Source organism: Macadamia integrifolia, chromosome 2 (assembly GCF_013358625.1).
Source record: "Macadamia integrifolia cultivar HAES 741 chromosome 2, SCU_Mint_v3, whole genome shotgun sequence".
NCBI lineage: Eukaryota > Viridiplantae > Streptophyta > Magnoliopsida > Proteales > Proteaceae > Macadamia > Macadamia integrifolia.
Window position 1 is genome coordinate 16,988,649 of NC_056558.1, and position 27,569 is coordinate 17,016,217.

Consider the following 27,569-nt stretch of genomic DNA (forward strand, 5'->3'; position numbering starts at 1 on the left):
GGTGTTTTAGAAATGATAACTCCAGTTGTAGTTTCAAACAAAACAGTAGTTTTTGCTTTTAATCATTTACATTATTATTTACTAAGGGCTCTTCTGTAAAATAAACTTTCACTACCTAAAAGGCTATAATCTCATTATTTGAAAAAGTAAATACGATAAATTAAGTAATCTCAATCTCGACAAGGAACAAGCGGCAAAATTCCGAGAGCAAAAGTGAGCCTTGAAACAGCTTTTATTCTTTAATAAATTAAAATTCATATACAGAATTGAGACAATTTAATTTCAGGGAGGTATTATATATAATTTGAGAAATTTACTGATTTTTAGACATCAGAGTAGCTATTGAAAAGATCCCAGATGCTCTCAAACTAATCTTGAATTAGGGATCTTTCGGCTACCAGTTATGCCACAAAGTATCCTCATTTTTCACCCAAAAAAAAAATTTGCTCAAATATCTGAAATTCTTAATTCACAGGGAGGATTAGATCCAGTAATGGCAAGCTCATCAGGCAAATATTGCACTAAAATGTAGTCATAAGTGTCCAACTGCAGGATAGGGGCAGAAAGACCTCTATGAGGCCCTTACAACAACATGAGACACTCGATCAGCAATCAAATCAACCACAGTCAAGCACGAAGCTTCCTCCTCATTGCCCCCTCTTCCCCCCCCCCCAAAAAACCTTTCTCTTAGTTCTAGATTAGTTGTCACTCTTTGGTAATTCTTGTAGTAGTTGATCTTGCCCCATTTAGCCTTTTCAATCTACAGATTCACAACCAGAGCCTATAAGTGACAATCATTTCCCTCTTATTTCAAGTTTTGCATCCATTGTCATATAATGACAGAGAAAAGGTACAGTCATATAGCTACTAGAAACCAGCAATTCCGAAACTTGTCCCATGGGATCTGAGAAGATAAGAAGGTACAAAGGAAACTGATAACGCCCATGTCGTAAAATTGACAGTGACATCACTAGAAAAGCAAACAGAAATCATTTTCATACTAATTCTCCCATAATAAAAACTTGATCGATCAAAAAATCAACACAACCTGGTCAGCAGCAGAGATACAGTACAACAAAATAAGAATATGGTACATCCCCGTATATGGCCTTATACAAATAAAAAATATGGTAGCCCTTATTCTGGCTCACTCATTCACTAGTAGTGTTAGTGAATTACAACCTCCAATGGAGTGAAATATTCCAACAGATACATTATGATTCTGCATGACTAACCTGAGTCATATATCTAAATGGGCCAACATTGTGGAATACCAGCCATCTAACACCTTAAGAGTAACACAGCAGCAGCCACAACAATCAAAGTAGGGGTAAATTTATGTATTGAACTGCTTCTAATATGGCTAGGAAAGAAAAGAACCTAACATGCATGAAAGCAACAAAATGTGTACCTCAGTGTAGAAAAAGTCAACCGTCCTCCGCAGTTGTGCAACCTACCAAGTGATTGAAACCATCAGAAAAGGTACTTTCCAGAAATGGTCCTTCCAATGGTTGATATAAATTTGGAGAATACCATGACGCATTTTTAAAAACAAAAAAAAGTGAAACTGTCCACATTAGGAATAATTTCTTACGAGTGCAAAAGTTCAAATTTAAGAAGTTAAAAAGTCATCTTGAAACAATCCATTCTTTGCTCTGCAAGGTTTATAATGTTTCCCAAAAACTGGGAAAAAACATGCCCAACAGAATGACATTGACCAGGATTCCTGGATTTACCACATGGAATGCAATATATGGTTTAATTGTCACTAGAAACTCAACTGAATTCGCGAAAGCCTAGATACAACTCAACAGTAGTTCTCACATAACTGAGTTGCATAAGTGCCTTGAGGAACAAAGGCAACCCCAACTGCCTAATATCTGATAAGCAAGGTCTAAGCCTTCCAAGGCTTACTGTAGACAAGAAGGTCATAGGTTGGAACCAAAACTCATTTTAGAATTGGAAGTCCGCAGCAGGGAAGCTGGTGGAAGACTGTACTTACCTAAATACGTCAAGGGACAAGATTTTATAATCTGATTTGCCTAAGGCCAATAAACAGGACAACACACTCTTACAAAGAGAGCAGTGAAGGTTAAAAACCAAACCCCCCATCTCCTGTCCATATTTTCATGATGCCCTCTTTAGAACAGAAATAACCGCAGAAAGAGAAGCCGATACACAATTTAAGAATTTCACCTATATAATTGCTTCGGTTATAGTTTCCCCATAAACCCCAAGGAGACATAACAGAGCATGACTCGCCTTGACAATTGGTCTTGAAATTCGCTTCCCCAACTACATGAAAGACCAACATCTCAATCCGATCAATCAGAAGACAAGAGGGAAACCAGTTCAATGGGATTCAATAAAAACGAAGAAAGACCCACAGGATGAAGGTCTGCCAGGAATTCTCCCAACAATTATATTACCAATTTCATCTAAAGTTTCAGAATTTCAGTGTTTAATCAACAACAACACTAGAAATGGAACCCAATTTCCGAAATTCGGAATCATATAAAAGAGATTACAACAAGAGAACAGAGACAGAGCTTACAGCAAATGTGGTGACCGTGGCGCCAATCAAGCCGAACAAGAGAATTCCCCACACTTTCTTCCCCTGCCCTTCCCTTTCTACGTAGGGTGTGTTTTGCGGCCATGAACTGCTGCTCTTACTATTCTCCTGTTCCCTCTTCTCCTCTGAGATCATTTTTGCAGCACTGACACTGGCCGCCGCTTTCCCCTCTGAACGATTTCTATTTACGAATTCCTACACTTTGTAATACAGAATCTGCAGACCATACCTCCAACCTTGTCCTCCTCTCTAACTGACCTTGCAACAACCAGAGCACAAAACAGGAGGAAGAACTTCGAAAACCGACGGCGGAAGAGTTTCATGGTTCATGGACCATTCTTCCAACCTTCTCCCCTCTTTCAGTCAACTGACCATACACACGACCTTTTTTTTTTTTCTTTTTTTCGTTTTTTTTTTTTTGGGTGCGTGGTGGGGTTGGGGGCGTGGGGGGAGAGGTTGGGTTTGGTTTGCATTTAGCAAGGCCACAATGGGGCTGCATCACTGTTAGTTAAAACGTGTTTTCGTTTTTTTACCGTTTAAAACGTGTTTTCCCATATGTTGTTATACAATTCGAAAAAAAATGGAAACGGTAAAAGAATCCGTTTTAAATGCGTTTTAAACGGCCGTTTTAAAAGCGTATCTGTTTTTTAAGGGTAAAATTAGAATTTTATTAAAAATTTTAATTAATTTAAAAAAAAAAATTTCTATTAATAAAAGTGAAGAGTGAAGACAATATGGTACTTGGTTTTTTATTTTTAACTTCCATACTATCTATAGGAAAAAAATCTCATATTTTTATAGCCCATTGAGTAAGGAGAAGCTAAAGCTAGCAACATCTCATTTTCTTGTAGCCCATTGGGCTATTTTATCTTGGGACTCCTAGAGCTTTTGGAATATTAGATGCATGTATACAAATAATAATCTCTCAAATTGCATGAGTATACTACCGTTTTTTTGGTTTCGTTTTTCTGAAAATTACACGTTTAATACTCGTACCATTCGTTTACATCCGTTTGCCGTTCCTTTTTTTTTTACCGTACCGTTCATCGTTTTTATCTGTTTAAAATCTGTACCGTACGTTTTCGTTTTTTTGCCGTTCCCGTTTTAACTAACAGTGGGCTGGATAAGGCTAGAGGGAGGGACCCATTAGGGACCTAAACAGGACCCCAAGGGGCCAACCAGGGGCCCCATTGGGCCACACTTATTACAAACTATTATTATTTTCAGGAACATGAGGATTAGGAGGGTTGAACTAATGATTTTTCTTGGACTTAGGCTAGAACCCAATTGCCTAGCTGCCCGACCACTGACCTAGAAGTTCATCTTAGGATTTTATGTTTTAGATTGAATTGCACCAAATAATACCCATATTAAACTATACAAAATAGTATAGCATGTCTACCAGTAAGTGAATTGATGGAACCTCCCAATTCCTTTTGACAAAAATCAGTATTAGGCATACTTCTAACTAGGGGTGCAAGTTTGACCCAATGAGCCAGGACTCACCCTAAGCCTAAATAAGGCTTGAGTTGGATTTTTCAACCTGAGGTTGAGCTAGAGTTGGCTTTTTCAAGCAAAGGTAGGGTTGGGCCGTATCAAGGTTGAGGCCTCGGGACGACCTGACCTGTTTTAATATATAAGCTTGGTCTTGTGAATAATTATATGCTAAGATTGTGTTCAATATGTGTGATATGAGCCAAATGGATTTGTGTATCTTCTTTTCTGTAATAGTCAGGTGAATTGACTTGAGATAAGGATAATTCAAACTATGAATTAGGATAATTCTTGAAAGTATTTGGGTTAGCTAGGGTCAACTAGTCAAGGCCAATCAGGGTTAACTTAGCCCTGAAAGATAAAACAAGGTCAAGGTCAATTAGGGTGGATAATTCTAACTATGAATTACATAATTCTTTGCAAGTATTTATATCATCGAGACTACTGATTCATGACAGTAGAGATGACCAATCCATAAACCCATTTTTTATTCCAACCGAGAAGAGTATGTTCTATTTGTTTGATTCTGCAAAGTAAACTTTGGTAGAAGATTTGCATGTTGATTCCAAACACTGTTTTTTCTGCAATCGAGAATGGGGTGGGTGTTGTAATTTTATTATAAAATAGGACGTTTCAAAATGCTTTTTAATAAAACCATTCATCTTAATTGTTTTGTTTTGTAGTCTTCAAGACTTAAAACACTAATTTACCCCAAGTTTGCTTTGGCCAATGAGAACTTTGAGAGTGAACGTAAGACGGTATTAAATTTATGACGAACCGTTATAAATCTTGTATGTGTATTTTTACTTTCTCTATTCCCTTCATTTTTTTTATTTTTTTTTCTGTGGAACATTTGATTGAAGTTTTAAGAAAACATTTGATAAGATAATGCAAAGAGTTTTCATTTGAAGTAAGATTCCAAATGGTTAAGGCGAATTGAGACTATGTAAATAGACGAATAATCTCAGGTTCGATTCCTCATCTATACATTTACGATTTAAGTGGAGACTGTGATGATAGATTGCTGCGCTAGTCTCCCCGAGGATTAATCGAGGTATGCACATAAGCTGGCCAGACAACTTGATTAACAAAAAAAAAAAAAAAAAAAAAGAATTCACGTTATCCAATTCCCAACCTCCAGTTAAGAATGCATTTAGCAAATGCATTATTTATTCTGATAATGAAAAAGCCTACAAAAGCATCCTTATTTTTGAAAGATTCACCATGTTGTGTTTCTTAATCTATACAAATTATAATTGTATAGTTCATTCTCTTTAACCACAATTAGTGTTGAGATCTTCAAGAGATGGGATGCCTGAGACCACAAAATATTATGGTTAAGAAGATGTGAAAGACAAATTTACGTCAATTATAGCGTGGGTCCATGGTATGTCCAAATGTTTAAGATGTTGATGGAAGTGTGAGGCTGTGTATTTCAAAAAAATGCATTCCAAGAGTGCATACCAAACATATAATAGAGTTACAATTCTACAAATTGCCATAGGCATACCCTGTAGAAGACTCGCATAGATTATATCCAACAAGCTGCGCAAAATATGGCTGCCATTATGATAAGGAAAATTCTTGACCAGATTACAAAATAAGAGGAAAATACCTGAACTCTTAAGTAAATAAACACATCTATTTAACTTCAGTCGTCAAATCCATTTAAAAGTATCTATAATAACATTTCATTTGAATGAATTTTGAACCTACACTCTCTTATAAATGAAAGCCGTAGTCATTTCCATTTCTCAACAGTCTATCTCACTATAGAGACTATACAGAGTGCATAAGAATAATGTCATGAATCATCATCATGATGGTCCGTCTCATCAAATATCTCCTCCTGCACGCATGAGAGAATGTCCATAAAGCAAGTCATGAAAACAAACGCTAGAAAAGTGGCTCCATTAGTCAACAGACACCAAAAAAAAATTTTGTTGCAAACCTGTAAGAGCTCTTCAATGACATCTTCCATTGTTATTATGCCAACAGCTTCCTCTTCCTCGTTAAGCTTAGGGAGTGGATTGTCATCAATCTGAAGGACATCTGCATTGATTTCCCTCGTCCATTTCTTACTCCTTGGGGTATATGGACTATTTCCACTAGTGGGAAAGCTTTTCCACTTCTGGAGTGGTCTTTTCCTCTTTTTCTCTAGAGGATGCTTTTCGCCATTGATGTCCACCCTAACTTCAGCTGCTGGATCTATGTCAGAGAAATAAACAGCACAAATCAGAGGGAGATGGAGGACGCCTCATAAATATTAGTCTAGACTCTAGAGTTTACTAAATGCTTACTATTCGATGGGCTCTTGCTGGCTGGCTGCTCCATCATGTTGTCACGGTGCCACATGACAACAGCCATGTGGCTGTGACCTTTCTGAAACTCATTCAGGATATCATATAGAGGCAAGTTCTCTGGAACCCTAGCATGTAAAGACATCCAGAAACAACAATCCACATAGTGTAATAAAATTATTAGGACTAAAAAAAAAAGTGGACTTATTTTCTACCAAGATACATACTTTGGAATCTTACGGATAGTGACAGTCTTGACAGGTACTTCATCTGCAGGATGGATGGTTAATAGATTCTTCACCTGTGGTTTATAGCCAGAAAAAATAGAAGTTAATGAAATTAATTAACCACAAGCCAAATGGTAATGAAATCATCAGATGTAGATCATGTAATAATTATTCCTGTCAAGTAGCAATAGAAAATACACCTAAATGAGCCGAAAATGTTTTCCTTCCATACACTTAACATTTGGTTGCATTGACAGACTCTAAAAAACTAGTCCCTTAAGCTGGACTTTTTTCCCGCTTCTCTTTTTGATTGGCAAGGGAATCAACAGTTCATCGTAGAAGGCTAAGACAGATATGGAAGGTCCTATATAGGAATGATAAGCAAGTAGGACGAATTATAGACCCCTCTCTAATGACCATATTTAGCAACTTCATTGACGACTGTGCACTGATGGATAATGGATACCACTGGTCTTAACTTCACCATGGTCTAATAGAAGATGGAACAATGGGCTAATTCATGAGAAATTAGACAATGATTTCTGTTCTATTAGCTGGCAGAGATGTGTTGCAGATGCTTCTTTGGTTTATGAAACTAACTGGAATCTGACCACTTCCAACTTCTGGTAATTGCACAACCCCACCACCAAAGGGAAAGAAATCCTGAGACTAGATGGAGAGGCCTCCCAGGGTGCAGTCAGCAGTTAAGAAGGGTAGGGCAAAGTCTTTCAAAGTCTTTCAAAGGCTCACTTAATGTTCCAAGTTCACAAAAAGCTGATGTGAGTTCATGCAGGTTTGGCTAGTTGGAGGAAAAGATCAATGACAAATACTGACATTGAAATTCAATCTAAAATACAGACTTCATGAAACTCAGAATAGTAAGTGGTAACCTAGTGTGCAAAGCATGAGTTGGCCACCCAAGAGAGTTTTGAAGCACTCTTTGGAAGGACAAAAAATGTTGAGATCATGAACTGCATTACTGACTTTGGGGTAACACAGGTCAACCTGGTTGACTGATTTGTTAGCTCCTCACTTGGGGGCTGACTCGAGTCCACTACCTCTTCTTAGTTTCTAATACTTTTGGAAGCTATCTTATTTGTTTCAATGTGCTTGTTATAAGTAGGCTTTAGAAGTTTTGCATGTCCTACGTCATATGTTCTAAACAGGATAGTTTTTACTGTAATTTCGCTTTCCATCTGACATATCCTTGTATATTGCCCATGCCATAGTAATAACTTTGAATGGTGGTAAGAACTTGGAATCACTGGATGACCTTTCTTGCCCATTGGATCAAAACTTATCTGGTGCTATTTCATGGACCTATGAGAAGCTCACAGTATCTTTATTTTTCCATCTTGAGGAGACCTTAGCCATGATATCCCTTCTCCTTTTGAGGATCTTGATTTTGGGTAAGCTGATTCCTCTAAGAGATCTATTTAATGCCAAATGATTAAATAGTGAATGGAGTTAAAACAGACCTAACCCTAGGGTATGGAGATCAAGCTTGGAATCAAGAGGTTTTAGGATAAACAGAACGAAGATAGAATATATGATGCACCCCTTCAGTCAATCTAAAAGAGGGGAGGAAGTGGTGACACTTTGAGAACAAGAACTACCCCAGAGGGACTGTTTTAAATACCTGGGGTCTATCATTGACAACGAGGGGGATATAGAAGATGATGTTGCCCACAAGATTAAAGTGGGGTGGAAGAAATGGCGAGGTACGCCGGGAGTGTTATATGACAAAAGAATGCCTATAAAACTTAAGGAAAATTTTAATAGGACAGTTATATGACCAGCTATGACGTATGGAACAAAAGTCTTAGGCAGTCAAAAAGAGCACTTTGAATAAACTGAGTGTAAAGGAGATGAGAATGTTGAGATGTTTGTGCGGCAAGACCAGGAGAGATAGGGTAAGGAATGATTGCATTAGAAATGACTCTGGGGGTTGCACCAATCCAAGACAAACTCCGTGAGAGTCGGTTGAGGTGGTATGGCCATTTCTAACGGAGCCCTATGGAGGCCCCAGTAAAGAAGAGTGACAAGTAAAATTTCGAGGGAGCCAGAAAAGGTAGGGGCAGGCCTAAAATGACTATGAATGAAGTGGTCCGAAAAGATATGTAGAGGGTAGGGCTCAACCCTATATGACTTCGGATAGAGTTTCGCGGAGGACAAGGACCCGTGTTGCCGACCCCCTATAAGGGATGTTTCCATGATGCATCTTTCTATATTGCTTTACCTTCTTCTCTTATCTCCATTTTTCTTCTTTTTAACCTCTCTTTTATGCTTCTTTATTTTCTAATTTCCATATCGGATCCATGTAGCCGACCCCATTTAGTTGGGATAAGGTCATGATTGTTATTGTTGTTGTTGTCGTCAGTTCTATGCTTATATTTGCTTGGACCAGACCATGTTAAGTGATAATTTGGTTTTCTTGGCAGATCTAGTCCCCTAAGCTTGACTTAATATCAAGGAACAAACTAGCTAAATATGAGAGATCAATGGATATTGTGGAGGTGATAATATAGGAATAACTCCAAAAATTTAGGATCTCAACAACATAAGAGGGAAGGAGGAGGGAAGAGAGGGTTGTCAATAGGTGATGAAAAGAGAAGATTTTAAAAGTAGCTTGTCCAGAATAGAGGATATGTAAAGAAGAAGAAATGAGAGAATCTATTGTGCTGTTCCAATAAGGAAGAGAAGAAAGTGGAAAAGGATGGGAGAAAGATTACCCTGAGGGAGAATAGATAAGGAGAGGAAGAAAAGAGAGAAGAAATACCATGGGAGAGGAGAGAAAAAAGATCTTACCAGATCTGAGAGGAGAGAGAGAAATGTTAGGGTTGGGTATGTTTTATTCTCTGTTTTTATTCCGTAAACAAGGGCATGAGTGAGTGGGTTAATTTGTCAAACCACTAAAAGTGAAGTACGAAAGAGAGAGAGAGAGAGAGAGAGAGAGAGAGAGAGAGAGAGAGAGTCTCATTACAAGAAAAAAGTGAATTGAGAAGGTGCTGCGTGCAATGTACGAATAAATTAAAAAGGTTAGGGTGATTGTCCAAATCACTTTGGGAAGACCCAAAAAAAAAAAAGAGGTATATTTCTAAACCAGATACCGTACGGATTTGGCTCTGTATGAAAGTCTACTTTTTCTACCGAGGGTGTGGTACGGAGGTTAGGTGTTCCTAAAGTTTTTTGGCGTTTCAGACGTAGTGAAACAGACGGATCGGTCAGATTCCACTCCATTGGTATAAATTTTATGGGTTCATGCAAGATCAACAACAATCAGGAACTTTGAGGTTGATGGTTGGCACAGAGTGCACATATCAGGTAAATCAGATGGTGGTGAAGAGTTTCAAGTTTCTACATTGAACGCTTCAATGGTCATAATGACTTCACTCTGTGGCAACAACGGATGAAGAATATTCTTACTAGGGAGGGGAGGGGACAATCAAGGCTCTCGGGAAGAAAATGGACAAAATGGAGAAGATGAAGTTCAATGATTGGCATGAGTTAAGGGATTTAACAGACCAGAGCATGATCCAATCGTATCTTGCGGATAACAATCTTCATGAGGTCATTAGGTTGGTAGATCTGGAGGAAGTTTGAGCAAAAGTAAGTGAGAATGTACAATTCCAAATCGTTGACAAATCGGTTGTTAATGTAGAAACAGTTATATGGTACTCGGTTGTCAAGGGGAGTGAAGTTTGAGGACTTGGATGAGTTCAATAGGATATCGACGGAATTGTCGGCTGACGAGGCACTTTTGGCATCAGTACCTCCATTTGATCACATTGTGACTACACTACTATTTGGTAAGGATACTCTTAAACTTAACGAGGTTATATTTGCTTTGCTGACGAATGAAACACGACGGAAAAATAGCAATGATGAGGCGTCTAAAGGTCAGAGAGGAGGAAGATCAAATGAGAGACTGAAGAAGATCAGCAAGTGCAAGTGTTACTCAAAGAAGTCTAAAGGTCGCAAAATAACCTGCTATTATGGCAAGGAGGAACGTCATCTAAAGAAGAATTGTCCGAAAGGTAAAGAGGAGAAAAGGGAGAAGGAAAATGGAAATAAATCATCAAATGTTGCTATTGTGGAAGGGTCCTGGAGAGATGTTGGAGATATTCTTCTCATTACTTCATCAAGTATGGATATTTCAGATTTGATTTTAGATTCTGGTTGCTCATTTCATGTGTTCAGTTAGGGATCACTTTGCTACATATCGTGCAAGTAAGAGTGGTATTGTCATAATGGAAAATAATGCAGAAAGCAAGGTTTCAAGGATTGGGACCATACAGATTCACATGTTTGATGGGTTGTGCGAACTTTGACTGGGGTGAGGCATATGCCGGATCTAAGGAAAAATCTGATTTCAGTTGAAACATTGGATTCGAAAGGTTTTAAATGCTCATCTGAAGGTGGAGTTCTCAAGGTTTCTAGAGGGGTCATGGTTATGATGTAAGGACAATTGATCGGTAATTTGTACAGACTTGCAGGGAGAGTTGAAACTGGTGGAGCTACCGTTCAAACTTTAGGCAAGAGGAACAAGTCAACGACATATTTTGCAGATGGTTCAAGCAATGAACAAATGTAAGTCCGGAAAGAAGCAAGCATCCTTCACTTCAATTTGGGGAGAGGCAATGATCTCTCGGAGGCTCAAAGTAGGTTGCAGTGTTAGGAGAGAGGTGGAGTCACGTAACATCGTGCGACTGTGGTGAGTTGTACAAGACACCCCAAGGGGGGATCATGCCAATTTGGGTATGGCACACATGCAATAATATCCCGGGCGGGAGTGTGGGTCAATACCGATTGCGTATGACGGATAGGCAGAGACAATGGCAGAGTTTGCAAAACCGACATCAACACTGGTCTTCTTCAGGGTGGTTTGCATAATCTAAGCCAAGGGAGATTGTTAAGGTTGGGTATGTTATGTATTCTATAATGGTTCACATAATTATTATTAGGTTTGTATTTGTAATTAGGTCGGGTTTGGGGTCCAACACATGTACTGGATAAAATTGCAATTGTGTGAGGATTGGGGTTTTTGGGTTCCCTACATATTGTATTTGTGGGAAAACCTTTGACACAAGCAAAGGAGGATCACCTTGTGAGGTGGAGAGTGGTGTAGAGAGTTCTTTATGTTTTTCCTCCAGGGTGGATGTAGGCAATCTTGCCGAACCACGTTAAATTCCTTGCGTTGTGTGATTGTTTGCTTTATTTCATCCTCATGGTTGTGCATTCGTCCCCAACAAAAAACCAGCCAGGCAATTTCAAATAACTAAACTACTCCATTCCAAAAAATCCATCCTATGGGGGTGGGGATTGATACACATTTATCAGGAAACAAAAGAAAATCTTCTAAATTTAGGACTCTCCTAGTTTAATATTTCTAAAACAATGATTCTAAAACACTTAACTAAATAGGAATGTTGAAGCCTAAATTTTCTAGCAAATTTGGGTCCCACACAACTAATAAAAAAGGACATCTTTAATAACAAACCAAATCCAAAGTCATATCCCAATGGACCCCTAACTAAGCTAAAAATAATGAACGCAAATAATACCACCATAAACAGAAGAGGGCAGCTTGTCATCACCAAACTGGTGAAGTGGGATGTAACCTTCTTCTGATTGTCCATTGTCTTATTCCCAAGAGTAATTTAACTCAGAGGTAAAAAATGTTTCAAAATAATTTGAAATTGACTTGTCATTATGGAGTGTCACTATCACATGTGAAATGAACCTTTTACCTTCACTAGATAAACAAGTGTCATACGTAAAGGGAAAAAAGTCAAGGTTACGACTTCTTTTCACCAACTTTGGTTATAACAAGATTTCCCCAAATAAAATACAGTTCTGCCTTGGTTAACAAAATCTAACTCAAAACTAGTGGAATCAAATCCAGGCCACCGGATCTGGATCTGGATCTGGATCTTAGAGTGCTTTCAGCATGTCTAAGAGATCTTTTTTCCAACCCATTCCTAATACAATCCGGGAGAAACCTTGGTTCAGATCACTTATGGGCCCACCCAAGTAAACAAGTCAAAAGTCAAGAGCAATGGAAATTCTGTAATGTCATGACAAAATTAGGCCCTTAAGAGTAAGATAACAGAATATGGGTCCAACCAGGAATTAACTCTAAAGGAGGGAAATTCTGGAAAGTAAAATGGACATGGATTTGAACAGAAACACAATTAAAAAATAAGGGGCATTAGTGAAAATATAAAAAAGAAATCCTTATTTAAAAATAGGACTTATCTTCTTCCTCCTATCGAAGACCCACAGTAGAATAGATTGGATTTCAAGAGATGGAACTCTCCCAAATCAATTCTGTGCGGACTGAAACTTCAGAGGCTAATTCGTACCTAATAATCCCTTAGAATGTGATCAACAGCAGGACCCAGAACCAAGGAATAAATTACTATTTTACTTCTGCAACATGTTCAGGCAGTAGAACCGAAATCAGGTGGGTTTTGGGCTGATATCTCATAGTCAAAGTGAGTTACAGCAACCAGATTGTACAGGTAAGTCATGCCTGGGATATTTACCATCATACCAAATACAGGAGTGGAAGGGCTAGGGACGAGAGAGACAGAAGCAAGGTATTAAGTATCCTTCCATATCTACTGACTAACCAATACATATCGTATCTTTAAGGTAGCGATACAATACGATCCCGATACAATACCTTTAAAAAATTGGCATCAGTACATGTAAGACACCTCATCTTTTATATATAATCAATTGAATGCACTAGTCTCGTCATACTTTGTTATCCTTTTGATACATGATATGCTTCACATATTACTTATTTATAGTGTTTTATTCTTCAAAACTGTATTTTGGACATATCCTAAGCATTTCCATACGTTTCCTGACCATTCCCATACGTATATAGTGTATCTTGTGTCTCTCCAATACAATACAATACGTCTCTTAAATCACCCTTCCAATACGATAGACAATACCGATACTTTAAACCTTGGATAGAAGGCCAGAAATGACCGGTTGTGGGTACCGCTGGGAGCTGAGCAGGGGAAGACAAAAGGAAGAAACTAGAAAAAAAATATAAGAATAATAGAGGAAAGAAAAGAAGAGTGAAGAAGAATAGAAGAATGAGACGCAAAGAGAAAGAAGGGACTGACCCGAATCAATGAAACTCTGAATCAAACGAGGATGAGGAAGAGGAAAGGAGGGGAGGTAGCACATATGACACACCTGTGAGGCACAACTCTCATTTTTATTCCATAATCAACAAACTTTTTGAGAATACCGATTACAATGTATAAATAGATGCTAACAACTGACATTGACTAATAACGAAACATGAAAACTGGAAACCAACTCAAACAAAGAAACTAATCTCCTTTGTAATCCCTACTTCCCATGAAAATAAAGATCACAAGATAATCCCAAATAAACAAATAGGAAAAGGCCTTCTGAACCTAACGCATACACTGCGCTTCCTCCACATGTATTATTGCATTTAATTTTTTTTTTTTCTAAGAGAGAGACAATAATTTAAAAAACAAAAGAGGTGTAGTCTACCCTGCTTGCTCAGAGAACCCTCTCCCTAAACAAATAAATCCCTAAATATCCGATTGGACCCAAAAACCCAATTTGGAACTGGCTAGCCAAGTATCCCGGTCTAAGGTTACACGGACAGGCTGATTCATGGAAGTGCTACTGTATCACTTCCCCTTCCTCTTTCTTTTTGAATCAGGGCGTTGGAACAGTTTCTCCCTATATATGTTTCCCACAAGCAAGACAATTCTCACTATTGAACATTATAAGCTTCCCAAACCATCCCAACCAACTAAGAAGTCATGGTCCTCATGGACTTAAAAAAAATCAGGTCTTTGATCCGCTTTTGAATTACAAGGCAAGCAAAACGGCTTCACACTTATGTCTTAGAAACAGACGATGGAACAAGATTACAGCATTCATATGCTCAGGATTGAATTGAAAAGAACTAGCCCCCTCAAATACCATTACATAAAGGTCAGCCAGGAAGCCACAAGAAAGTCCCTCAAGCATAACATCCCGCACACATGATGTAAGACACTCATTTTCTAAACAGGTGATATTTACATAGCTAGAAGTATGGAGGAATGCTCTAGAATCAATAGTATAAAGACAAGCTGGATTAAGAAGTATATGAATACAAAATTTTTGTAAAAAAAAAAATCTACAAAAATGCCCTAAAGCAACCATTTCATCATCCAAAGGAGGCAAAAATTGAAGAGGATGTTGCCATTAGAATTAGAGGAAAGCAGAAACACGCTTTTGCAATGTTGTGAGCAAAACAACCCAATCAAACTAGACAGTACATCTATAAGCCATCTACAAAGGGAACATGCTTTGTTAAGCAAAAGTTAGGAATGAAAAAAACGTGATAATTCATTTGTATATCAACACACGACAAACATGAAGAGGAATACCCAAGGCCTGGGAATGAATCCCAACGGGTAAATGGTTAACTGTTCTACTAGGATAAAGATACCAGCATGCTTCACCAGTAAAGTCCACGGGAGTTGTACCGTATACCCAGGCTCGAATTCCATCTTCACCGCTGACTACCTTTGCTATCCAACGAAAAAATAAAATACATAATAAGAACAAAGACCAATGACAGAACCAAGAGGAAGAAGCAGCAGAATGAATATGACCTCTTCTCTTTAGCTAGTGACTTCTGCCTTTGCAATGGTGATGATTTCCTTCTTTTTGAGATTCGCGTGTTGGGTTCCAACCTAACATATGTATCTTCAGTCATTATTGGTAGCGCAAAGCTCAGTTGCAAAATGGATGGACAAGCTGCAAGAAGGTTTTTCTTTGGCAAGGCAAACGAAGGATAAGAAATTAACAAGGGGTGTCACATAGTCGAATGGAACAGACCTGCCAGCCAAAGAATAGGGTGGGGTAAGGTTGAAAGGATAAGGACAAAAATAAAGCAATTCTTGCAAACTGGCTTTATTGTTTTGACAATGATAACTTGTACAAAAACTCTTAGAGAGGGATGACTCCATAAAAATATTGTACTGGCAAGGGAGGGACAATGGCAACCAAAGAGTAAATTTTTCATAAAGTGTTTATGGAAGGCCCAAATGAAGTTTGATACTTTTTGGACCTGGATGAGGTTGAAATTGGATGATCCTACTCGACAAAGATGTCTGGGAAGTTGTGTGTGTGTTGCCCAAATCTTTACAAGCTGATTCCCATAAGGCAGAGTTTTAAGGTGCAGTCGAGCATGAGAGCATCAATGACTAATCATGTCTTGTCTTAGACAAAGATGATAATATTCATAACATAAGTAAATATGCATCGATACTCATATATAAGACTAAAATAGAAATGAAAGCACATGACAAAGCACTTTCCTCTATTCCCTTGAAGCCCTTTTTGTATTTTGTTACCCGCAACATTGCAAGATAAAATCAGAACCAAATGGTCTTATACCAAAGAGAAAATCACATAAACAATAAAAACCGTAATATCAAGTTACTATCTCAAAGTTAAAAGCATGCAAGAAATAGTTCACCTCAGACATTATCAACTTTGCTAGTTGACACATACACTCCTTTCATTATATTTTATTGACACATACACTCCTTTCATTATATTTTATTCTAACATATTTAGCCAATCACCTTTTGCATGGATCATATTTTATGAGTATTTTGTCCTATCGACCTTCTGCTAGGGTGTCCACTATAAGCGACACACTACATTAGTGCCCAGATGCAGTGACAAGTAGGCAAGGGTTCTCATACAGTGGACAAGTGCGAGTTAAGATACAAGTCCAAAAGCGTAGGAATAGATTAGCATCTTGGAACATTGGATCCTTAACAAGTAAGAGTCTAGAATTGATAGATGTTATGAGGAGAAGGATTAATATTGCCTGTATTCAAGAGACTAGATTGAAGCATAAAAATGTTAAAGTGTCAAAAGACTTTAACCTATGGCATACAAGAGATCAAAGTAATAGAAGTGGAACAGACAGTGGTGGACAAAGATCTAAAAATAATGTTGGGGATGTTAAAAGATTTGGAGATAGGATTACATCCATCAAGCTCGCGTTGGAGGAAAGGTTGTCAATATAATTAGCACTTACGCATCCCTAGTTAGATTGGATGAAAGTTAAGTTACAATTTTGGGAACACATGGATTGATTGATGTAAGGTTTTAGCCAAGGAGAAAAGATTATTAAAGAGGGTGATCTGAACGGACATGTTAGGAGAGATTAGAGAAGCTATTAAGGCATACATAGAGGCTATGGATTTGGAGAGGGGAATTGGGAGGAGATCTTAGTTTTAGAATCCTAGTTTTAGACTTTGTGGTAGCTTATGATTTGTGAATACTTTTTTGAAAAGAGAGAGGAGCATTTAGTTACCTACAAAAGAGGGCATCATATCAGCCAAATAAATTTCTTCCTAACAAGATTGTTTTGTAAGGACTGCAAAGTTATACCTGGAGAGAGCCTAACCACTCAATATAGATTGGCAGTCTTGGATATGTGCCTCATTATCCAGAGTCGAAAAATAAGGGAGCTTATTTGACCAAAGTAATAGAAGTGGATCAGGCGTAGTAATGGACGAATATCTAAAGAATAAAGTGGGGGATGTGAAAAGATTTGGAGATAGGATTACATCCATCAAGCTCGTGTTGGAGAAGAGGTTAAATATAATTAGCACTTGCGCATCCCTAGTTAGATTGGATGAAAGTTAAGTCACAATTTTGGGAACACATGGATGGATTAGTGTAAGGTTTTAGTCAAGGAGAAAAGATTATTATAGGGGATGATCAGAATGGACATGTTAGGAGAGATCAGAGAGACTATTAAGGCGTACATACAAGCTACAGATTTGGAGAGAGGAATGAGGAGAAGATCTTAGTTTTAGACTTTGCGGTAGCTTATGATTTATCTATTGTGAATACTTTTTTGAAAAGAGAGAGGAGCATTTAATTACCTACAAAAGCGGGCACCATATCAGCCAAATAAATTTCTTCCTAACAAGGTCTAAACGGTTGTTTTGCAAGGACAGCAAGGTTATACCTTGAGAGAGCCTAACCACTCAACATAGATTGGTGGTCCTAGATATGTGTCTCATTATGCAGAATAGAAAGATAGGGGAGCTTATTTGCCCTAAGATAAGGTGGTAAAGCATAAAAGGGATTCCTTGAATTCATTTACTGATAAAGTGGTCAAACAAGAAAAATGGGACTTTGAGGGAGACACTACTATGATGTGGAACGAGATAATGGTTTTTATCAAAAAAGTTGCAAAAGAGGTTCTCAGGGAATTGAAAGGTATACATCATGCCCATAAGGAAAATTGGTGGTGGGAAGATGAGGTCCAAGCAGCCATTAAGACTAAGAAAGCTGCTTTTAAGATGTGGCAAAGGACTAAAGAGGTGAGGATCTAAAACGTATAAGTATAAATGAGAGAAAGGAGGAGTAGAGATTTCGACTATGTCACATATATTAGAGGTGAAGATGGTAGAGTACTAATAAGGGATGATGGCATTAAGGAGAGACAGAAAGACCATTTCTATAGCCTACTTAATGAAGACTTTTCAAGTAATAGGGACCTGGAAGGTTGCATTACTCATCTTGACACCATAAGGTGTATTTGCAAAATTAGGGTGTGTGAAGTAAAAGAAGCTTTAAAAAAGATGAAAGTAGGCAATGCACCAGGCACAGACTGGGCTCCGATAGAAGTGTGGAAGACCTTAGAAATTCGTGGTTTATCTCAGGTAATCAAGTTGTTTAATAAGATTATGAGCACAAAGAAAACGACAGGTGAAAGGAAGAGAAGCATTGTGGTCCTAATTTACAAAAAATAGAAGTGATACTCAGAGCTGCAATAACTATAGAGACATAAAACTAATTAGTCATACAATGAAGTCATAGGCGAGGGTTATTGATACCCACCTGAGAAAGGAAACTACTATTTTAGAGAACCAATTTGGTTTTACACCAGGAAGATCCACAATAGAAACTATTTTCTTACTTAAGAGACACATGGAAATATATAAAGGGGGCAAGAAGGATCTCCATATGGTCTTTATTGACCTAGAAAAAGCCTAAGACAAGACATGACTCGGAAATTACCTTGGTGGTAGAACTGAACTCAGTTCTGTTTTGAGGGTTTGGTTCTCAGCACTGCAACACTAATATGGAACCAAATTGGGCTAATTAAGTCGCCTCTAGGGGTAGAGCCAGCATACAAAATCTCAGGTAGGAAAGAGAACAACCAATAGTGTTCGATTCAGGTCTTCGGACTGCCAATACGGCCCAGAAACCGGGGAAGGCAGCAGGATGGGGGATATATGCAAAATAAAGAAGGAATGAGATGATTTATATAAGAGAATGAATAGAAGAAGATGATTTGGAAAGAACACACCTGGAGACAGTTTTGAGAAAAAGATTTGACAGCGAGAACGAAGAAGAAAACCAACAGCAAGCACACACAGTAACCACACGAATCCATAATGTAAACTCAGTATCTCTATTCCAATCCCCAATTGTTGGGTGCATGCAAAGTATTTAAAGAGATCAAACATTCTAATCATACTTTATTTTGGAAATAGATTTTGAATCAAACTCAATCCAACAGTGCTAAACAAAGAAAACAATAATAAATACAATGACAAAGCTAACCCCAATTAAGAGAAAAATTCCCTAACTTCTTAATCAGGCTAGGTCTGCTGTCAGTTCTCAGGAAAATGATTCCACACACTATAGTACTAATACTTTAGGGGTTTACAGAAAAAGAAACCACTGTCTCATTCTCCTCCTCCTCTTTCTTTGACTATCGGTGGCAACAACAGTGCAGCTAATACTTCCGCAATCTGCTTCTACAGAGTCATATGGGAGTTCCAATCACTTCCTGAGCTCAGATCGAGCAAAAAATGGAAGCAGAACTCAGATTTTCTCTCGATAAGCGGCGGTTTAAGCCTTTTGCAGAAATGAGGTCTCTCAGTAGGTTTTCCGAGACACATCGGTCTCTTGTCTCGCCCACCACACACACACACATTCATGTAGTTTCCAGGTTGGATTGTTTTGAGCCTTCAGTTTCTGATACGTATTAGCCTGATATGACCGAGACATATTGATACTTGATAAACTGGACTTGGTTAACTTTTAAATCTGTTACAATTTTGTAGTCTTTTTTCATCCATCCATAGTTCAGGTATTCCTTTTTTCCCCTGATCAGAACACATTCTCTGATTTAGTAAAATTTAATACACTATATGCTAAGATGCATGGTAAATCAGAAGGGAGAAAAGCAAAAAAACTAAGGTAGGACATTCTAATACAGTTTACCCAGAATGAAAAAGAGTTAATTCTAAATATCATGTGACATAAGTTAGTTAAAAGGTTTATCATTGCGGAAGAAACAAGAATGCCAACTGCTTTACTTCTTAATGAAGTTCAGGAATAAAATCATTAAAAAAAATTACCAGAATCAGTCCTATTATGTTTACAGGCTGCTCATAAAAAACTGGTACTCTGCTATGCCCTTTCTCCAAAATTAACTTCATTAAATCCCTGAAAAATAACAAGTAGTACTGCAATCATCAAAGCCGGCTCTGGAAAAACAATCCAATTGTCTTCAACCCCACTAAAACCTAAATACCTGTCCAGCTTGGCATTAATGTCAATGGCAAAAGTTTCTGATATTGGAGTCATGGCATCCCTAGCTGTTTTCGCTGTGAGCTCAAGTGCTCCAGCAATGATTGTTGTCTCATCATGTGTCAGCTCCCCACCTTTCCCAGCCTGATTACAAATCAACCAAAAGATTATGACAACTCAAAGGAATGCAACTACGAATCCCAGCAAACAAAAATAGAATATAAATAGCCTTATTTACAGAAGAAGAAAAAAATAAATCGACAGAAGCAAGTGCAATGACACAAAATGAAATGAAAACTAAGCAGTGATAAAAATAACAATAATTTTGTGTGGTTACTCGTACCTGTATGGGTACAAAACATATTCTCCACTAATTAAGAATTGAGTACCAAATATTAAGAGAGTGCACACCTCATTACCATGCAGATCAACAAGAGTTTTCAACTCAGCTCTGCGAAAAAGAGCCACATGTCCGTCCCCTAAAAGGAAGTCTAATAGCTGCAATGTCACAGAGAACATGGGTTGTCAGTAAAACTATTTTGTAGGATAAGAAAAGATAGAATACAATGAATTTTACTCAACTGGACAGAATTGCAAAACCAGACAGATAATAATAATAATAATAATAATAATAATAACAATAATAATAATAATAATAATAATAATAATAATAATAATAATAATAATAACAATAATAACAATAATAACAATAACAATAATAATAATAACAATAATAATCACAATAACTAAATTTAAAGATTAAAAAAAAAAAAATAGAATATAACCTTGCTAATTGGATAAGCCACGGGAAAACAGATCCAAACAAGCACGCGGACACATGGAGCCACTGCTGCACCAATCGCCAAACCATGCCGAGAACAAACAGATTGTGGAATAATCTGTTTGTAGAAGTGAAACAATAAATCAGCATACAAATGGAAGTAACATCAAGAAGTTCAATAAGCTAGTGCAAACAGTAATCTTTCAGAAATATCAAAAAGATCCTAGACTCAAATGCGTACTCAACGTAAGAAGAGGACTACTTGTCTCAAAATGGGCATGTCATATGCATGATTAGGTCCCACCAAAGATATATTTAACCCATGAATCTAACAAAATGGACGGTAAGATATTTGATCAGGTTAATTTTTCAGATGTTTGAGCATAGGGCGCAGGTTAGACCAGCAAAATTCCATCAAAACCCTCTACCAGAGCACATGTTACAAACATAAACATATCAGAGATGGATACCTCACCTCACCAAACAGAAGTATCAAGGTCACCGAGATCAGTATAGCACCCCAAGCCGAAATCAAACCATCAAGAAAAATGGGAAGTGCCTGACAAAGATGGATGTTTTATACTTCAGAGCTAGTCCTATCTTCTAATACATGTTATTTGTAGAATTCTTGGACAATTTAAATAGTTTTACCTCCATAGCAGCAGCATTGCAAATAAGAAGGGTGCAAAGCAATAAATGCTGTTTCCTAACAACTGGCAATATCTTTGCTGTATAGCAAATAATAGCATTAGACTCAAAATGTACAGTTTGATCATATTAAAAAACTAACAGTCAAGGAACAGCATACAGATCATATCACTATTGTACATTTAGAATCAGTAAGGAATTAGCATAATATAGCATCAATAACTTCAAATTACCCTTCTCACTAATAGTCTGGATAAGTAGTGAATCAAAGAAAGGGAACTCTTAGTACAAGGACTTTTATACTAATCCAGATGCTAAAAATTCCAGGTGGAACAAAAAAAACCAGTTGTTTCCATGCAGATTGGAATGACCACCAGCACAAAAACAAAAGAGACTAAGATTACTGGACCCTTCAGGAATAAGACCAACAAAAACAAAACCCTGAAGGAATTATAAATATATCCTTTTGTTTCAGTTCTTATCAAAATGCTCCAACACTTGCCCTCAATGGGGCAGTTTGTGTATACATGAATAATATGTGCGCAAGCCATACTTGTAAAAACTGCGTACTTTATGATACAGTTTTCAAAGATATAGGAAAATTGGTACATTGTTTGGTTAAGCAATGCCAGTCACATGTTAATTATATATATTGTAATGGGACTTGTAATAAGCTAATTGAATTGTTATATAATGAATAGAGGAGGGCAGCCCCAGTTGCATCGATTGGGACTCCCTTGCAGAAATCGCAGGACTCTTTCTCTCTCTCTTTTTCTCTATTTCTATTTACAGTTGGCATGGCACCAAGGCGAACCAAGGCGTCCGAGGGGAAACACTTTCAAGGCGATACTAGCAAGGAGATTAGGTGCCAGACCAGGCTGAGCCGCCTAAGGCGTCGCCTAGGTGACGATAACTATTACTAGCATCTCTGCCATGTTATTAAAAGTAGGAATCGGGTTCTGCCTTCACTTGCTTCCTACAGGGGGGAAAAAAGAGATTTTATGCCTTTTTCCCCTAGAATCTTCTCTTTGTGCACTATATGACTTACAATGCTATCATTAGATCAAAATTATGGAAAAGATGCTTAACCATGAATTTGACTTACGAGAAATAGTAAAGGTTCAGAAGATGATAGATTCTAGTTATGCATAGATGTAAAAGAACAAAGCAAAATTCCTACATATACGTCTCTTTATTCACTGTTCCGGGTTCAGCTTTGCATAAATCAAACTAATTTTCAATGGGCTGGTGGGAAGGATGTAAAATGTTATGTGGATTGAAGGGGGATGTAAAAAACCAAGGTGGGGGGCATTGGATTACATAAGGTTACTAATAAAAATCAAATGGCTATGGAGGCTTGCGGAGGGAGAAGGTACTCTATGGAGATTAGTGATCATGGGAAATATGTGCTGTTAAATGACTGGTAAACTCTGCTGTTTAGCATCTCATGAACAGGACCCCTATTAGACTAGGAAAGCTATAACTCCTAACTAGAACTCTCCTAGTCAGACTAGGACAACACCAAGGGAGGACCCTGCACAATCCACAGGACTCCTCCTTCTCTTCTCACGACAGCCTTCTAACACCAACTATTCACGTTACTAGCCAAAACAGCAAGCACTTTCACATAAAATCACTTGGATTGAAGTGTCAAAAGAAAACACAAATACTTACAAGCTAACAGCAAATATGGCATTACGAAAATGAAATGGTGGAACAGGTTTTAATAGCCAACCCTAAGAATTTTGGATAAGGCTATACCAAATGTACACTAACCGTGTTGTAGAAGGGGATTCAGCTTTGGTTACTAGATGGATGGCCAAAGAGGCGCCATGGAGATTCACACATCTACTAAGGAAAGCAAGGTCCCTGTGCAGCAAGAGGAAAATTTTGTTTCAAACGGAAGGAAGGACTGCCAATTCATAACCAGATTCAATAGCTACAGAACAGTGGGCAGAGATATCAATGTGCCTTTGGTTTTGCTTCTGACTATGATTTCTATATGGTTTGTATTAAGGTTTTACGACGCAGAATTGGACAAGGGCTCAGCCTCCATCCATTGGAATTGGAATCGGTCGGGAATGGGAAGGAATTGGCCAAAACCTTAGAAAATGGAATCAGAAAGAAGAAGCAACCATTTCCAAAGATCTTTGACTTTTTGGAAGTTTTTTTAATTTTTTCCAAAATCCTACTACATGAGCAAGTTCCATTGATTTTTTGATAATTCACTCTCTAAATGATGAGGAAATGGTCATAAATGAAGATCTAAGTGTGCATTCATGACCGATTCCAAATTGTGTTTTGGGAATCAACCTTAATCAGATTCCAATTCAATTTTTAAATCCATAATTTGTAAATGATTTATGGCATGGCAAATCATTTACAGGAAATAATGTAGAACTAGGATTGATAAGTCAACCTAGTCCCAATGATGCAGGATACTCTCAAAGAACATCAGATCAAATACCAAAATAGTTCAAAACAGATTAACAAGGATGAGATCAGATCTGAGATTAAGGCCCTCTTTGGTATCATTTTTCTTTTTGATTTTTGTTCACATAAATGGTTTTGGCTGCATTTGGTATCATTTATGAAGCTTATTTCTATTTAAAAAAATTTCGTAAAATACAAAAACCAAATAGAAATCAAGAGTCTTATGTGTTTTGGCCAAAATTGATTTTCAATTATTTTTGCGCTAAACTTTGAAATAACCTAGAGGGGGGTGAATAGGTTATACTAGTGGAATTTAACTCTTTTCGACAAAAAAATCACAAGTGTGACTACAAGTTAAAAGCGACGCTGAATAAATAAGATAACAACAACCACAACACAAGATTTATAGTGGTTCAACTCAATTTGAGTCTAGTCCACTCGCTACAAGAATCCTCTTGTAAGGTATTCCACTAGTTTTCCCTTTCAGTACAGTAGGTAGGGAAGAAACCTTTACAATCTTTTTACGGATAAGAGTATCCTTACAAATCTCCTTTCCAGGCAGAGAGACGCCTTCACAATCTCTTTAAGAGGTAGAGAGAGACCTTTCTCTTTTTAGGATAAGAGTATCCTTACAATCCTAAGTACAGTCTAGAATTGTAAAAACAGAAAAATAAGAAATAGTGGAATAAGAGGAATACCTCAAGTGTGGTGCAAATGAAAATGAATAATAAATGAAGAGTGATGCACCTTTTGTAAAGTCCTCTCTTATGGCTTTGACTTGCACAGGAGAAAGTAGAGGACTTTGATTGAGACTTGAGCCTCATTGGGATTTGTGTAACAGAATAACTCAAGTAGAAATAATCTTCTCTAATGCTTGCAACAATGCTCTTAAAGTTCTTTCTTAATGAATAATTAATTAAGAGTGATTAGGGTATTTATAGGTGAATTTAGTGAAGCATTTTAGGCAGGGAATCAAGCTCTAACGGACATATTCTGGGTCTACCGGTCGACCGCCATTGGTAGCCGATCGACCGGCAAGAGCCGTTGTAGGCAAAAAAATAGCCGTTGGAGTACTTCCAGGCAGGCACCGGTCGACCGGGACTTTCAGCCGGTCGACCGCCTATGGTCTCGGACAGGTCCGGTCGACCGGGGCTTCCAGACGGTCGACCGCCTATGGTCTCGGGTGGTTCCGATCGACTGGGGCTTCCAGCCGGTCGACCGCCAACATGACATGCTCTGTCATACTGACCAGTCACCAGTGTTTTGACCATAACTTTTTTGTCCGACTTCAGAATGATCTGAGTACAGTTGCGTTAGAATCACAACTCAATTTCCTACAGCTTCTATGAAGGATTCATCTCCTAATACTAATCTTAAGATTCCCTAAAATACCCTTAAGTCAGGTTACTGTGTGTTCCACGCCACTTAGTGACTTTCCATACCTGGTCAAGGCATGCTCTATGGTCATTCTAATATGATGTAATGCACATGCATGAGGTGAGTGCATATAAGTAGGTGGAAATTACAAATTACAATGTAAATAACTTAATCTATCCTAGCAATCTTCTTCTTCACTTGAATCTGCCATTCTTTGGCCCTTCATCTTCTTTCATTCTTGTTTGTTGTTTCATGTCTTTAAGCTTAGCTTCATGTCTTGATTCGACCTTCGATCTTCTAAGGATTTCTTCAAGCTAATCACACTTTATCAATCAAGTTAAAGATGTATGTTTGTTTGTTAACACCAAAACATGGCAAGGAGTGTGGACATGTTTCCCAACAAACTTTAATGAGCACATGCTTAAAGTCCCAATATGAAGGGGTAAACTAGTCATTTTCTTTGTAATTAGAAATCCAAGCTTCTTGTCCCCTCTTCTTCAGTTCAAAGTGGAGAAAAAGAGTTATAAAGCAGATGTGTGAAGGGAATCTCTTCACCCACTCCTTCAAAAAACCATTTTACACATAGAGATACCAAACTATTTCTCACAAAAAACCATTTTTGTCAAGTAATTACCAAACCATTTTTATGTTTTGATAAAAAAATGGTTTTCATTGATGATTTTTGTTAATTAGGTAAAAATCAAAAAGGAAAATGATACCAAAGAGGGCCTAAGAATATCGATCTCAGATTAAAGGGTTTCAAAAATCAGAATAAAAGCTGATAATAAAGGGACATATGAAATGATGAATTAGGACTGAGACAATATGGAAAACACAAATAAACATCTGAGAAACCAGAAGCAAGCTAAACCATTCTATAGATCTCAATAGATGAACCAGATAGGTCAAAACATCCAATCGGGCAGAACTGTGGGTGATTTGTGTAGCAGACCAACCAGTGGTCTGATGTGGCTCAAACTGAGATCTAACCACCTTCAGATGGGGCCTAACACTTGACCAAAAGATGGGGATAATTAGGTGGTTGAAAGCCATTGAATCAGGGATGTATTGGGGAATAAGAAAGAGAGTTTCAGAACTGGAAAATAAAAAGTATTACAGATCAGTATTGTGGTTTACCTGGAATGAACTGAGATAGGATTTGATACCTTTGAGTGCTTGAAGACAGTAAGAAAAAAGATAATAAAGTAGAAGAGGACCTCTCGGACTTCACACCGCAGAGAGTCAATTGGCTCAAACACCAATTCCATCAGTCTTAATCAAACACAAAACAACTCTTCGTGGAGAAAACGATAACAGCAACCATTAATTTGTTTATCAAAATCATCATAGCTTTAGGAGCCTCCTCTTCTTTATTTATAATGTTGACGGGGAAAGAATTACAAAATAGAAGGTTCCTCAAAAGAAACCTTAATTTAGCTTCCTTATACAATACTTACTAAAAACTGAAATTAGAAACTAACTGAAAAAGAAAACTAACTACTAACAACTTGACTCCTAAGGAAACAAATATAACTTAAATCAAACCCAACTAAAAAAATGAAACAAATCAGTAAATACCGTATGCAACCTTAAAGCCCCTCTTTTAGACCCAAAAAAGTGGTCTATTACACTCAAAACACATGGGATTAGAGGCCCAACATGTATGGAACCCAACCCTAGGCTTATACCTAATAAAACAAGCCTATTTTGGTCATGAATCTGCATCAGAAAAAATGCATATGATGCTAATAGCATTTAGAACACAATTACAGAATATTGGCTCAAATAGCAGAGTCAACCATACAAGTACCACCTGAGGCTCACTGTTAACATAGAATTTTGACCTTACCTATTTGAGTTTGGACCCAAATGAGCAAACAATGGGCCACTACAGTAGTACCTTCGGGACTCTATTCAACAAAGAATAATGAACTTTAGGTGCTACATGGTTGGACTGATGGTTGGACTGGCTAGTGAGCATTTGGGATTTTTTTTTTTTTTTTTTTTTGGAGGGGGAATGGAGATGGGGGAAGATAATTGATCAAGTGACGAATTGACTGCACGAACAATGGATACTGGTTGACTTCTTGTTATGTAACTAT

At 37.7% G+C, this 27,569-nt stretch overlaps 2 protein-coding genes across 3 annotated transcripts in view; both read right to left on the minus strand.

Moving 5' to 3' along the window:
* Nucleotides 1-2,985, minus strand: part of LOC122094438 — a 9,858-nt gene extending 6,873 nt beyond the window's left edge. The window contains exons 1-2 of one of the 2 annotated variants that reach the window (XM_042665235.1): nucleotides 2,555-2,985; nucleotides 1,412-1,453 (exon numbers count right to left, since the gene is read on the minus strand). In XM_042665235.1, the coding sequence (XP_042521169.1) occupies nucleotides 1,412-1,453; nucleotides 2,555-2,707 (195 nt within the window). In that variant the 5' untranslated portion in view covers nucleotides 2,708-2,985. The remainder of the gene's footprint in view (nucleotides 1-1,411; nucleotides 1,454-2,554) is intronic. The other variant, XM_042665236.1, reaches the window with a different exon arrangement.
* A 2,627-nt stretch (nucleotides 2,986-5,612) lies between these two features.
* On the minus strand, nucleotides 5,613-21,737 carry LOC122094426 (DUF21 domain-containing protein At2g14520-like; the record flags this gene model as incomplete). The annotated part of the gene is given in 10 exon segments (XM_042665231.1): nucleotides 5,613-5,915; nucleotides 6,018-6,274; nucleotides 6,367-6,494; nucleotides 6,594-6,667; nucleotides 20,057-20,144; nucleotides 20,233-20,372; nucleotides 20,640-20,726; nucleotides 21,014-21,127; nucleotides 21,485-21,568; nucleotides 21,661-21,737. Coding segments are annotated over 10 exon segments (1,094 nt in total), but the record flags the coding sequence as incomplete, so codon positions are not given.
* Between the last annotated feature and the right edge of the window lie 5,832 nt (nucleotides 21,738-27,569).